The sequence below is a fragment of the Heptranchias perlo genome, unplaced genomic scaffold, assembly GCF_035084215.1.
Source record: "Heptranchias perlo isolate sHepPer1 unplaced genomic scaffold, sHepPer1.hap1 HAP1_SCAFFOLD_913, whole genome shotgun sequence".
Classification (NCBI taxonomy): domain Eukaryota; kingdom Metazoa; phylum Chordata; class Chondrichthyes; order Hexanchiformes; family Hexanchidae; genus Heptranchias; species Heptranchias perlo.
Genome location: NW_027139954.1, coordinates 30,561 through 45,481, shown reverse-complemented (window position 1 = coordinate 45,481; position 14,921 = coordinate 30,561). Strand labels below are relative to the sequence as shown.

The following is a 14,921-nucleotide window of genomic DNA, read 5'->3' as shown; positions in this document are numbered from 1 at the left end:
TCCCCCTCACCCCGTGTCTCCCTCCGCGTGTACACGCCTCAGTGTCTCCCCCACCCCGTGTACATACCTGTCTCCCCCCCCGCCCGTGTACACGCCTCAGCATCCCCCCCCACAAACCATCTACACGCCTGTGTCTCCCCCTCACCCCGTGTACATGCCTCAGCGTCTCCCCCCCGTGTACACGCCTCAGTGTCTCCCCCCCCCGTGTACACGCCTCAGTGTCTCCCCACCCCGTGTACACGCCTCAGTGTCTCCCCCCCCGTGTACATGCCTCAGCATCCCCCCCCACAAACCGTGTACACGCCTGTGTCTCCCCCTCACCCCGTGTACATGCCTCAGCGTCTCCCCCCCGTGTACACGCCTCAGTGTCTCCCCCGCCCCGTGTACACGCCTCAGTGTCTCCCCCCCCCCCCGTGTACACGCCTCAGTGTCTCTCCCCCCCCGTGTACACGCCTCAGTGTCTCTCCCCCCCGTGTACACGCCTCAGTGTCTTCCCCCCCCCCCCCGTGTACACGCCTCAGTGTCTCCCCCCCCCCCCGTGTACACGCCTCAGTGTCTCCCCCCCCCCCGTGTACACGCCTCAGTGTCTCCCCCCCCCGTGTACACGCCTCAGTGTCTCCCCCCCTCACCCCGTGTACATGCCTCAGCGTCTCCCCCCCCATGTACACGCCTCAGTGTCTCCCCCCCCCCCGTGTACACGCCTCAGTGTCTCCCCCCCCGTGTACACGCCTCAGTGTCTCCCCCCCCGTGTACACGCCTCAGTGTCTCCTCCCCCCCCATGTACACGCCTCAGTGTCTCCCCCCCCGTGTACACGCCTCAGTGTCTCCCCCCCCCCCGTGTACACGCCTCAGTGTCTCCCCCCCCGTGTACACGCCTCAGTGTCTCCCCCCCCGTGTACACGCCTCAGTGTCTCCTCCTCACCCCGTGTACATGCCTGTGTCTCCCCACCCCCCACCATGTACATGCCTCAGCATCCCCCCGACTTATGTACATGCCTCAATATTGCCCCCCCCCCCATCCCCCGATGATTTGTATGTTTACATTGTACAGCAGGGTCTGTGTGTACATATCTGTTGCTATTTTTGTTTTATTTTTGTTCGCTGCTTTTATCGGTGCTCACAAATTAAAAAGCTTTTCTCAACATCCTTCGCTGTGTCCGTCCTGTCTCCCAGTAACTCTCAGCCCCCAAACCTGGTGCCTAAGAGCCCTCCCCCTCCCCACGAGTGACGGGCCCCGGTGTTCCAGGGAGCTGAGACCCCTCCGTGGGCACGGCCCCTTTAAGACAGGGTCTGACCCGGGGTTCGACACCGCCCTCTGGTGACAGAGATGGGGAAACTGCGCCGCTCAACCGCAGCGCTGCCTTCCACCAGAGGACGGCAGTGTCGCACTCTTAAAGGGACCACCACAGGGCGGGCGGGCAGTTTAAATATCAGCCGGGGGTCACCGGTTCCCCCAGGAACAGGTCGGGGCTCGGGATTAGCGGGGGCTGGGGGAGAGGGAGAGAGAGAAACAGGGAGGGAGCGTGAGCTGGAGAAACTCACAGACTGAATTTATACAGTGCCTTCACGACCTCAGGACGTCCCAAATCTCTTCACAGCCAGTGAAGTACTATTGAAGTGTCGTCACTGTTGTAAATATCGAGAACGCGGCAGCCAATTTGCACACAGCAAGATCCCACAAACAGAAATGACTGGACAATCTGTTTTCAGTGATGTTGGTTGAGGAATAAATATTGGCCCCAGGAGAATTCCCCTGCTCTTCTTCCAATAGTGGCCGTGGGATCTTTTACGTCTACGTGAGGGGGCAGACGGGGCTCTCAGTTTAATGTCTCATCCGAAAGACGTTCTTTCCGACAGTGCGGCGCTCCCTCGGCACTGACCCTCCGACAGTGCGGCGCTCCCTCAGTACTGACCCTCCGACAGTGCGGCGCTCCCTCGGCACTGACCCTCCGACAGTGCGGCGCTCCCTCAGTACGGACCCTCCGACAGTGCGGCGCTCCCTCAGTACCGACCCTCCGACAGTGCGGCGCTCCCTCAGTACCGACCCTCCGACAGTGCGGCGCTCCCTCAGTACCGACCCTCCGACAGTGCGGCGCTCCCTCAGTACCGACCCTCCGACAGTGCGGCGCTCCCTCAGTACCGACCCTCCGACAGTGCGGCGCTCCCTCAGTACCGACCCTCCGACAGTGCGGCGCTCCCTCAGTACCGACCCTCCGACAGTGCGGCGCTCCCTCAGTACCGACCCTCCGACAGTGCGGCGCTCCCTCAGTACCGACCCTCCGACAGTGCGGCGCTCCCTCAGCACCGACCCTCCGACAGTGCGGCGCTCCCTCAGCACCGACCCTCCGACAGTGCGGCGCTCCCTCAGTACCGACCCTCCGACAGTGCGGCGCTCCCTCAGTACCGACCCTCCGACAGTGCGGCGCTCCCTCAGCACCGACCCTCCGACAGTGCGGCGCTCCCTCAGCACCGACCCTCCGACAGTGCGGCGCTCCCTCAGTACCGACCATCCGACAGTGCGGCGCTCCCGCAGTACCGACCCTCCGACAGTGCGGCGCTCCCTCAGTACCGACCCTCCGACAGTGCGGCGCTCCCTCAGTACCGACCCTCCGACAGTGCGGCGCTCCCTCAGTACCGACCCTCCGACAGTGCGGCGCTCCCTCAGTACCGACCCTCCGACAGTGCGGCGCTCCCTCAGGACCGACCCTCCGACAGTGCGGCGCTCCCTCAGTACCGACCCTCCGACAGTGCGGCGCTCCCTCAGTACCGACCCTCCGACAGTGCGGCGCTCCCTCAAGGACTGACCCTCCGACAGTGTGGCGCTCCCTCGGCACTGACCCTCCGACAGTGCAGGGCTCCCTCGGTACTGACCCTCCGACAGTGCGGCGCTCCCTCGGTACTGACCCTCCGACAGTGCAGGGCTCCCTCGGTACTGACCCTCCGACAGTGCAGCGCTCCCTCGGTACTGACCCTCCGACAGTGCAGCGCCCCCTCAGTACCGACCCTCCGACAGTGCGGCGCTCCCTCAAGGACTGACCCTCCGACAGTGCGGCGCTCCCTCGGCACTGACCCTCCGACAGTGCAGGGCTCCCTCGGTACTGACCCTCCGACAGTGCGGCGCTCCCTCAGTGCTGACCCTCGACAGTGCAGGGCTCCCTCGGCGCTCCCTCGGCACTGACCCTCCGACAGTGCAGGGCTCCCTCGGTACTGACCCTCCGACAGTGCGGCGCTCCCTCGGTACTGACCCTCCGACAGTGCAGGGCTCCCTCAGGACTGACCCTCCGACCAGTGCAGCGCTCCCTCGGTACTGACCCTCCGACAGTGCAGCGCCCCCTCAGTACCGACCCTCCGACAGTGCGGCGCTCTCTCAAGGACTGACCCTCCGACAGTGCGGCGCTCCCTCGGCACTGACCCTCCGACAGTGCAGGGCTCCCTCGGCACTGACCATCCGACAGTGCAGGGCTCCCTCGGCACTGACCCTCCGACAGTGCAGGGCTCCCTCGGCACTGAACCTCCGACAGTGCAGCGCCCCCTCGGTACTGACCCTCCGACAGTGCGGCGTTCCCTCGTACTGACCCTCCGACAGTGCAGCGCTCCTCGGTACTGACCCTCCGACAGTGCAGCGCTCCCTCAGTACCGACCCTCCGACAGTGCGGCGCTCCCTCAAGGACTGACCCTCCGACAGTGCGGCGCTCCCTCGGCACTGACCCTCCGACAGTGCAGGGCTCCCTCGGTACTGACCCTCCGACAGTGCGGCGCTCCCTCAGTGCTGACCCTCCGACAGTGCAGGGCTCCCTCGGCGCTCCCTCGGCACTGACCCTCCGACAGTGCAGGGCTCCCTCGGTACTGACCCTCCGACAGTGCGGCGCTCCCTCGGTACTGACCCTCCGACAGTGCAGGGCTCCCTCAGGACTGACCCTCCGACAGTGCAGCGCTCCCTCGGTACTGACCTCCGACAGTGCAGCGCCCCCTCAGTACCGACCCTCCGACAGTGCGGCGCTCTCTCAAGGACTGACCCTCCGACAGTGCGGCGCTCCCCTCGGCACTGACCCTCCGACAGTGCAGGGCTCCCTCGGCACTGACCATCCGACAGTGCAGGGCTCCCTCGGCACTGACCCTCCGACAGTGCAGGGCTCCCTCGGCACTGAACCTCCGACAGTGCAGCGCCCCCTCGGTACTGACCCTCCGACAGTGCGGCGTTCCCTCGGTACTGACCCTCCGACAGTGCGGCGCTCCCTCGGCACTGACCCTCCGACAGTGCGGCGCTCCCTCGGCACTGACCCTCCGACAGTGCGGCGCTCCCTCGGCACTGACCCTCCGACAGTGCGGCGCTCCCTCGGCACTGACCCTCCGACAGTGCGGCGCTCCCTCGGCACTGACCCTCCGACAGTGCGGCGCTCCCTCGGCACTGACCCTCCGACAGTGCGGCGCTCCCTCGGTACTGACCCTCCCACAGTGCGGCGCTCCCTCGGTACTGACCCTCCGACAGTGCGGCGCTCCCTCAGTACCGACCCTCCGACAGTGCGGCGCTCCCTCAGCACTGACCCTCCGACAGTGCGGCGCTCCCTCAGTACCGACCCTCCGACAGTGCGGCGCTCCCTCAGTACCGACCCTCCGACAGTGCGGCGCTCCCTCAGTACCGACCCTCCGACAGTGCGGCGCTCCCTCAGCACCGACCCTCCGACAGTGCGGCGCTCCCTCAGCACCGACCCTCCGACAGTGCGGCGCTCCCTCAGTACCGACCATCCGACAGTGCGGCGCTCCCGCAGTACCGACCCTCCGACAGTGCGGCGCTCCCTCAGTACCGACCCTCCGACAGTGCGGCGCTCCCTCAGTACCGACCCTCCGACAGTGCGGCGCTCCCTCAGTACCGACCCTCCGACAGTGCGGCGCTCCCTCAGGACCGACCCTCCGACAGTGCGGCGCTCCCTCAGTACCGACCCTCCGACAGTGCGGCGCTCCCTCAGTACCGACCCTCCGACAGTGCGGCGCTCCCTCAAGGACTGACCCTCCGACAGTGTGGCGCTCCCTCGGCACTGACCCTCCGACAGTGCAGGGCTCCCTCGGTACTGACCCTCCGACAGTGCGGCGCTCCCTCGGTACTGACCCTCCGACAGTGCGGCGCTCCCTCGGCACTGACCCTCCGACAGTGCGGCGCTCCCTCGGCACTGACCCTCCGACAGTGCGGCGCTCCCTCGGCACTGACCCTCCGACAGTGCGGCGCTCCCTCGGCACTGACCCTCCGACAGTGCGGCGCTCCCTCGGCACTGACCCTCCGACAGTGCGGCGCTCCCTCGGCACTGACCCTCCGACAGTGCGGCGCTCCCTCGGTACTGACCCTCCCACAGTGCGGCGCTCCCTCGGTACTGACCCTCCGACAGTGCGGCGCTCCCTCAGTACCGACCCTCCGACAGTGCGGCGCTCCCTCAGCACTGACCCTCCGACAGTGCGGCGCTCCCTCAGTACCGACCCTCCGACAGTGCGGCGCTCCCTCAGTACCGACCCTCCGACAGTGCGGCGCTCCCTCAGTACCGACCCTCCGACAGTGCGGCGCTCCCTCAGCACCGACCCTCCGACAGTGCGGCGCTCCCTCAGCACCGACCCTCCGACAGTGCGGCGCTCCCCTCAGTACCGACCATCCGACAGTGCGGCGCTCCCCGCAGTACCGACCCTCCGACAGTGCGGCGCTCCCTCAGTACCGACCCTCCGACAGTGCGGCGCTCCCTCAGTACCGACCCTCCGACAGTGCGGCGCTCCCTCAGTACCGACCCTCCGACAGTGCGGCGCTCCCTCAGGACCGACCCTCCGACAGTGCGGCGCTCCCTCAGTACCGACCCTCCGACAGTGCGGCGCTCCCTCAGTACCGACCCTCCGACAGTGCGGCGCTCCCTCAAGGACTGACCCTCCGACAGTGTGGCGCTCCCTCGGCACTGACCCTCCGACAGTGCAGGGCTCCCTCGGTACTGACCCTCCGACAGTGCGGCGCTCCCTCGGTACTGACCCTCCGACAGTGCAGGGCTCCCTCGGTACTGACCCTCCGACAGTGCAGCGCTCCCTCGGTACTGACCCTCCGACAGTGCAGCGCCCCCTCAGTACCGACCCTCCGACAGTGCGGCGCTCCCTCAAGGACTGACCCTCCGACAGTGCGGCGCTCCCTCGGCACTGACCCTCCGACAGTGCAGGGCTCCCTCGGTACTGACCCTCCGACAGTGCGGCGCTCCCTCAGTGCTGACCCTCCGACAGTGCAGGGCTCCCTCGGCGCTCCCTCGGCACTGACCCTCCGACAGTGCAGGGCTCCCTCGGTACTGACCCTCCGACAGTGCGGCGCTCCCTCGGTACTGACCCTCCGACAGTGCAGGGCTCCCTCAGGACTGACCCTCCGACAGTGCAGCGCTCCCTCGGTACCGACCCTCCGACAGTGCAGCGCCCCCCCTCAGTACCGACCCTCCGACAGTGCGGCGCTCTCTCAAGGACTGACCCTCCGACAGTGCGGCGCTCCCTCGGCACTGACCCTCCGACAGTGCAGGGCTCCCTCGGCACTGACCATCCGACAGTGCAGGGCTCCCTCGGCACTGACCCTCCGACAGTGCAGGGCTCCCTCGGCACTGAACCTCCGACAGTGCAGCGCCCCCTCGGTACTGACCCTCCGACAGTGCGGCGTTCCCTCGGTACTGACCCTCCGACAGTGCGGCGCTCCCTCGGCACTGACCCTCCGACAGTGCGGCGCTCCCTCGGCACTGACCCTCCGACAGTGCGGCGCTCCCTCGGCACTGACCCTCCGACAGTGCGGCGCTCCCTCGGCACTGACCCTCCGACAGTGCGGCGCTCCCTCGGCACTGACCCTCCGACAGTGCGGCGCTCCCTCGGCACTGACCCTCCGACAGTGCGGCGCTCCCTCGGCACTGACCCTCCGACAGTGCGGCGCTCCCTCGGTACTGACCCTCCCACAGTGCGGCGCTCCCTCGGTACTGACCCTCCGACAGTGCGGCGCTCCCTCAGTACCGACCCTCCGACAGTGCGGCGCTCCCTCAGCACTGACCCTCCGACAGTGCGGCGCTCCCTCAGTACCGACCCTCCGACAGTGCGGCGCTCCCTCAGTACCGACCCTCCGACAGTGCGGCGCTCCCTCAGTACCGACCCTCCGACAGTGCGGCGCTCCCTCAGTACCGACCCTCCGACAGTGCGGCGCTCCCTCAGTACCGACCCTCCGACAGTGCGGCGCTCCCTCAGTACCGACCCTCCGACAGTGCGGCGCTCCCTCAGTACCGACCCTCCGACAGTGCGGCGCTCTCTCAGTACTGACCCTCCGACAGTGCGGCGCTCCCTCAGTACCGACCCTCCGACAGTGCGGCGCTCCCTCAAGGACTGACCCTCCGACAGTGCGGCGCTCCCTCGGCACTGACCCTCCGACAGTGCAGGGCTCCCTCGGCACTGACCCTCCGACAGTGCGGCGCTCCCTCGGTACTGACCCTCCGACAGTGCAGGGCTCCCTCAGCACTGAACCTCCGACAGTGCAGCGCCCCCTCAGTACCGACCCTCCGACAGTGCGGCGCTCCCTCAAGGACTGACCCTCCGACAGTGCGGCGCTCCCTCAGTACCGACCCTCCGACAGTGCGGCGCTCCCTCAGTACCGACCCTCCGACAGTGCGGCGCTCCCTCAGTACCGACCCTCCGACAGTGCGGCGCTCCCTCAGTACTGACCCTCCGACAGTGCGGCGCTCTCTCAGTACTGACCCTCCGACAGTGCGGCGCTCCCTCAGTACCGACCCTCCGACAGTGCGGCGCTCCCTCAAGGACTGACCCTCCGACAGTGTGGCGCTCCCTCGGCACTGACCCTCCGACAGTGCAGGGCTCCCTCGGTACTGACCCTCCGACAGTGCAGGGCTCCCTCAGTACTGAGCCTCCGACAGTGCAGCGCTCCCTCGGTACTGACCCTCCGACAGTGCGGCGCTCCCTCGGTACTGACCCTGCGACAGTGCAGCGCTCCCTCGGTACTGACCCTCCGACAGTGCGGCGCTCCCTCGGTACTGACCCTCCGACAGTGCAGGGCTCCCTCAGTACTGACCCTCCGACAGTGCAGCGCTCCCTCGGTACTGACCCTCCGACAGTGCAGCGGCCCCTCAGTACCGACCCTCCGACAGTGCGGCGCTCCCTCAAGGACTGACCCTCCGACAGTGCGGCGCTCCCTCGGCACTGACCCTCCGACAGTGCAGGGCTCCCTCGGCACTGACCATCCGACAGTGCGGCGCTCCTCAGTACTGACCCTCCGACAGTGCAGGGCTCCCTCGGCACTGAACCTCCGACAGTGCAGCGCCCCCTCAGTACTGACCCTCCGACAGTGCAGCGTTCCCTCGGTACTGACCCTCCGACAGTGCGGCGCTCCCTCGGCACTGACCCTCCGACAGTGCGGCGCTCCCTCGGCACTGACCCTCCGACAGTGCGGCGCTCCCTCGGCACTGACCCTCCGACAGTGCGGCGCTCCCTCCGCACTGACCCTCCGACAGTGCGGCGCTCCCTCAGTACCGACCCTCCGACAGTGCGGCGCTCCCTCAGCACCGACCCTCCGACAGTGCGGCGCTCCCTCAGTACCGACCCTCCGACAGTGCGGCGCTCCCTCAGTACCGACCCTCCGACAGTGCGGCGCTCCCTCAGTACCGACCCTCCGACAGTGCGCGCGCTCCCTCAGTACCGACCCTCCGACAGTGCGGCGCTCCCTCAGTACCGACCCTCCGACAGTGCGGCGCTCCCTCAGTACCGACCCTCCGACAGTGCGGCGCTCCCTCAGTACCGACCCTCCGACAGTGCGGTGCTCCCTCAGTACTGACCCTCCGACAGTGCGGCGCTCCCTCAGTACCGACCCTCCGACAGTGCGGCGCTCCCTCAGTACCGACCCTCCGACAGTGCGGCGCTCCCTCAGTACCGACCCTCCGACAGTGCGGCGCTCCCTCAGTACCGACCCTCTGACAGTGCGGCGCTCCCTCAGTACCGACCCTCCGACAGTGCGGTGCTCCCTCAGTACTGACCCTCCGACAGTGCGGCGCTCCCTCAGTACCGACCCTCCGACAGTGCGGCGCTCCCTCAAGGACTGACCCTCCGACAGTGCGGCGCTCCCTCGGCACTGACCCTCCGACAGTGCAGGGCTCCCTCGGCACTGACCCTCCGACAGTGCGGCGCTCCCTCGGTACTGACCCTCCGACAGTGCAGGGCTCCCTCAGCACTGAACCTCCGACAGTGCAGCGCCCCCTCAGTACCGACCCTCCGACAGTGCGGCGCTCCCTCAGTACCGACCCTCCGACAGTGCGGCGCTCCCTCAAGGACTGACCCTCCGACAGTGCGGCGCTCCCTCAGTACCGACCCTCCGACAGTGCGGCGCTCCCTCAGTACTGACCCTCCGACAGTGCAGGGCTCCCTCGGCACTGAACCTCCGACAGTGCGGCGCTCCCTCAGTACTGACCCTCCGACAGTGCAGCGTTCCCTCGGTACTGACCCTCCGACAGTGCAGCGCTCCCTCGGCACTGACCCTCCGACAGTGCAGCGCTCCGTCAGTACTGACCCTCCGACAGTGCAGCGCTCCCTCAGCACTGACCCTCCGACAGTGCGGCGCTCCCTCAGCACTGACCCTCCGACAGTGCAGCGCTCCCTCAGCACTGACCCTCCGACAGTGCGGCGCTCCCTCAGTACTGACCCTCCGACAGTGCGGCGCTCCCTCAGTACCGACCCTCCGACAGTGCGGCGCTCCCTCAGTACTGACCCTCCGACAGTGCAGGGCTCCCTCGGCACTGAACCTCCGACAGTGCAGCGCCCCCTCAGTACTGACCCTCCGACAGTGCAGCGTTCCCTCGGTACTGACCCTCCGACAGTGCAGCGCTCCCTCGGCACTGACCCTCCGACAGTGCAGCGCTCCGTCAGTACTGACCCTCCGACAGTGCAGCGCTCCCTCAGCACTGACCCTCCGACAGTGCGGCGCTCCCTCAGCACTGACCCTCCGACAGTGCAGCGCTCCCTCAGCACTGACCCTCCGACAGTGCGGCGCTCCCTCAGTACTGACCCTCCGACAGTGCGGCGCTCCCTCAGTACTGACCCTCCGACAGTGCGGCGCTCCCTCAGTACTGACCCTCCGACAGTGCGGCGCTCCCTCAGTACTGACCCTCCGACAGTGCGGCGCTCCCTCAGCACTGATACTGGGAGAGTCGGGCTGGATTATGGTTCTCGAGTCTCTGGGAGTGTGTGGGGCTCGAACCCACGACCTTCTGACTGAAAGAGAGAGTGAGACCGACTGTGGACTCCAGTCGAGTGCCCCGATATCATCATCTCGCCTCCATCGACTCTGGGAGTCTTCCGGTAACTTTCACACTCGCGTCCCGAAGAGATTCCAGGTCCTGAAAACCACACAACCCCACTTCTGCCATTCTCACTCCTTTATTTACCCCGCCGCTCGCAACAAAAGATGGAGGGGCAGAGAGGAGAGCTCGCAGGGTGATGTGATCAATCGGGGGCTGAGGGGGAAGGGTCATCGTCCATCACTCCCCACCCCCGTCCCGTCCGGCGGGAGAGACTCAATACAAACAACGGTCCCCATCCTGTCACACCCCGGGGGTCAGGGCTCCTCCGGTACCTCGATCTTCAAGCTCTTGAGGGAACGGAGGAAGAATCGGGGGGGTCTGCAGACCAGGTGGAGCTCGGCCCCCTCCCCGGGCCCCGGGAGGGTCAGCTGGCGGGCGTGGAGGTGAAGGGGGAGGTGGCGGGATTTGGGCTGAGTCAATCCCAGCCGTCTGAGGACCCCCTCTGGCAATCGCTTCAATAGAGGGAGAGAGAGAGAGAGAGAGAGAGATTAGGAACACAACGACACAACCCGTCATTACCTCCCTCCCCATACACCCTCCCCTCCCTCCCCTCTCCGTTCCCCCGTCCTTCCCCCTCTCCCCCCCATACACCCTCCCCTCCCTCCCCTCTCCGTTCCCCCGTCCTTCCCCCTCTCTCCCCATACACCCTCCCCTCTCCGTTCCCCTGTCCTTCCCCCTCTCCCCCCATACACCCTCCCCTCCCTCCCCTCTCCGTTCCCCCGTCCTTCCCCCTCTCTCCCCATACACCCTCCCCTCCCTCCCCTCTCCGTTCCCCCGTCCTTCCCCCTCTCTCCCCCCATACACCCTCCCCTCCCTCCCCTCTCCATTCCCCCGTCCTTCCCCCTCTCTCCCCATACACCCTCCCCTCCCTCCCCTCTCCATTCCTCCGTCCTTCCCCCTCTCTCCCCATACACCCTCCCCTCCCTCCCCTCTCCATTCCTCCGTCCTTCCCCCTCTCTCCCCATACACCCTCCCCTCCCTCCCCTCTCCATTCCTCCGTCCTTCCCCCTCTCTCCCCATACACCCTCCCCTCCCTCCCCTCTCCATTCCTCCGTCCTTCCCCCTCTCTCCCCATACACCCTCCCCTCCCTCCCCTCTCCGTTCCCCCGTCCTTCCCCCCTCTCTCCCCATACACCCTCCCCTCCCTCCCCTCTCCATTCCTCCGTCCTTCCCCCTCTCTCCCCCCATACACCCTCCCCTCCCTCCCCTCTCCGTTCCCCCGTCCTTCCCCCTCTCCCCATACACCCTCCCCTCCCTCCCCTCTCCATTCCCCCGTCCTTCCCCCTCTCTCCCCCCATACACCCTCCCCTCCCTCCCCTCTCCATTCCCCCATCCTTCCCCCTCTCTCCCCATACACCCTCCATCCCTCTCCTCTCAGTTCCCCCGTCCTTCCCTCTCTCCCCATACACCCTCCCATTCCCTCCCTCCCTCCCCTCTACGTTCCCCCATACGCCCTCCCATCCCTCCCCTCCGTTCCCCCGTCCTTCCCTCTCTCTCCATACACCCTCCCATTCCCTCCCTCCCCTCCGTTCCCCCGTCCTTCCCTCTCTCTCCATACACCCTCCCATTCCCTCCCTCCCTCCCCTCTGTTCCCCTGTACACCCTCCCCACCCCATCCATCCCTCTCTCCCCCGGCCTTACCTGTGGCTGCAGGCTGCTCCAGTTCGAGTACTTGTGGTCTCCGAGAATCGGGCAGCCAAGTCCCAACGCGAGGTGCACCCGCACCTGGTGCTTCACCCCTGAGAGAGAGAGAGAGAGAGAGTCACAAATCACACGGTCACAGCCACTCACAGCACGAAAGGCCCACTTAAACCTCAAATTACGAGTCACCCTCTCCGTTACAAATCAAGTTTGTGTCAGGGACCGAAGACAACGGTCTTCCCAATATCTCACTGGAGGAAATTTCTGCTCCTCCAATACTGTCGGGCAAGCAGTGTGACAAATGAGGGACGGTGGAGGGGGTCGAGAGAGGTGGCAGTGAGGTAGAGACGGGTGTTGTCAGCGTACACGTGGAATCTGACGGCGTGTTTTCGGACGATGTTGCCGAGGTGCGGCAGGTCGATGAGAAACGGGAGGGGGCCAAGGATAGATCCTCGGGGTACTCCACAGGTAACGGTGCGGGAGAGGGACGAGAGGCCAGTGCGGGTGGTTCTCTGGCTATGACCGGAGAGGTTATAGTTGGGACCAGGCGAACGCAGTCCCACCCAGCTGGACGATGGAGGAGAGGCGATGGAGGAGGATGGTGTGGTCAACCGTATCAAACAGACAGGTCGAGAAGGATGACTCCCTTCTCCTCCTGCCCCCTCCCCCAATCCCGGAGTGACTCCCCCAAGTGATCAGGACTGGACGAAGCACAGAAGGTCGATCAGCTCCCGGCCCCATATTCGTCACCAAGTCAGCCGACTTCCACCTCCAGAACATCTCCGCCCCCGCCTCAGCCCATCTGCTGCTGAAACCCTCATCCATTCCTTTGTTACCTCCAGACTCCGAGACTATTCCAATGTTCGCCTGGCCCGGCCTCCCACCCTCCGTCACCATCAGCTCATCTAAAACTCCCGCTGCCCCCCGTATCCTAACTCGCACCCAGTCCCGTTCACCCATCACCCCGCTGTGCTCGCTGGACCGACATTGGCTCCCGGTCCGGGAACGCCTCGATATTAAAATTCTCATCCTCGTGTTCAAATCTCTCCATGGCCCTCGTCCCCTCCCTATCTGTTTTTTTTTTATTCGTTCACGGGATGTGGGCGTCGCTGGCGAGGCCGGCATTTATTGCCCATCCCTAATTGCCCCTTGAGAAGGTGGTGGTGAGCCGCCTTCTTGAACCGCTGCAGTCCGTGTGGTGACGGTTCTCCCACAGTGCTGTTAGGAAGGGAGTTCCAGGATTTTGACCCAGTGACGATGAAGGAACGGCCGATATATTTCCAAGTCGGGATGGTGTGTGACTCGGAGGGGAACGTGCAGGTGGTGTTGTTCCCATGTGCCTGCTGCCCTTGTCCTTCTAGTTGGTAGAGGTCGTGGGTTTGGGAGGTGCTGTCGAAGAAGCCTTGGCGAGTTGCTGCAGTGCATCCTGTGGATGGTACACACTGCAGCCACAGTGCGCCGGTGGTGAAGGGAGTGAATGTTTAGGGTGGTGGATGGTGTGCCAATCAAGCGGGCTGCTTTGTCCTGGATGGTGTCGAGCTTCTTGAGTGTTGTTGGAGCTGCACTCATCCAGGCAAGTGGAGAGTATTCCATCACACTCCTGACTTGTGCCTTGTAGATGGTGGAAAGGCTTTGGGGAGTCAGGAGGTGAGTCACTCGCCGCAGAATACCCAGCCTCTGACCTGCTCTCGTAGCCACAGTATTTATATGGCTGGTCCAGTTAAGTTTCTGGTCAATGGTGACCCCCAGGATGTTGACGGTGGGGGATTCGGCGATGGTAATGCCGTTGAATGTCAAGGGGAGGTGGTTAGACTCTCTCTTGTTGGAGATGGTCATTGCCTGGCACTTATCTGGCGCGAATGTTACTTGCCACTTATGAGCCCAAGCCTGGATGTTGTCCAGGTCTTGCTGCATGCGGGCTCGGACTGCTTCATTATCTGAGGGGTTGCGAATGGAACTGAACACTGTGCAGTCATCAGCGAACATCCCCATTTCTGACCTTATGATGGAGGGAAGGTCATTGATGAAGCAGCTGAAGATGGTTGGGCCTAGGACACTGCCCTGAGGAACTCCTGCAGCAATGCCCTGGGGCTGAGATGATTGGCCTCCAACAACCACTACAATCTTCCTTTGTGCTTGGTATGACTCCAGCCACTGGAGAGTTTTTCCCCTGATTCCCATTGTCTTCAATTTTACTAGGGCTCCTTGGTGCCACACTCGGTCAAATGCTGCCTTGATGTCAAGGGCAGTCACTCTCACCTCACCTCTGGAATTCAGCTCTTTTGTCCATGTTTGGACCAAGGCTGTAATGAGGTCTGGAGCCGAGTGGTCCTGGCGGAACCCAAACTGAGCATCGGTGAGCAGGTTATTGGTGAGTAAGTGCCGCTTGATAGCACTGTCGACGACACCTTCCATCACTTTGATGATGATTGAGAGTAGACTGATGGGGCGGTAATGGGCCAGATTGGATTTGTCCTGCTTTTTGTGGACAGGACATACCTGGGCAATTTTCCACATTGTCGGGTAGATGCCAGTGTTGTAGCTGTACTGGAACAGCTTGGCTAGAGGTGCAGCTAGTTCTGGAGCACAAGTCTTCAGCACTACAGCTGGGATGTTGTCGGGGCCCATAGCCTTTGCTGTATCCAGTGCACTCAGCCGTTTCTTGATATCACGTGGAGTGAATCGAATTGGCTGAAGACTGGCTTCCGTGATGGTGGGGATATCGGGAGGAGGCTGAGATGGATTATCCACTCGGCACCTCTGGCTGAAGATGGTTGCAAACGCTTCAGCCTTGTCTTTTGCACTCAAGTGCTGGACTCCGCCATCATTGAGGATGGGGATGTTTGCAGAGCCTCCTCCTCCAGTTAGTTGTTTAATTGTCCACCACCATTCACGACTGGATGTGGCAGGACTGCAGAGCTTTGATCTGATCCGTTG

The 14,921-nt window shown here is 64.6% G+C and overlaps 1 protein-coding gene across 1 annotated transcript in view; it reads right to left on the bottom strand.

The window, feature by feature from the left end:
• Positions 1-10,400: 10,400 nt before the first annotated feature.
• Positions 10,401-14,921, bottom strand: part of rpusd4 (RNA pseudouridine synthase D4) — a gene marked incomplete at its 5' end in the record, with an annotated part of 32,425 nt that continues 27,904 nt past the window's right edge. Inside the window, 2 exons of the mRNA XM_067981778.1 lie at positions 10,401-10,795; positions 11,985-12,082. Coding sequence (XP_067837879.1) covers positions 10,598-10,795; positions 11,985-12,082 — 296 coding nt within the window. The remainder of the gene's footprint in view (positions 10,796-11,984; positions 12,083-14,921) is intronic.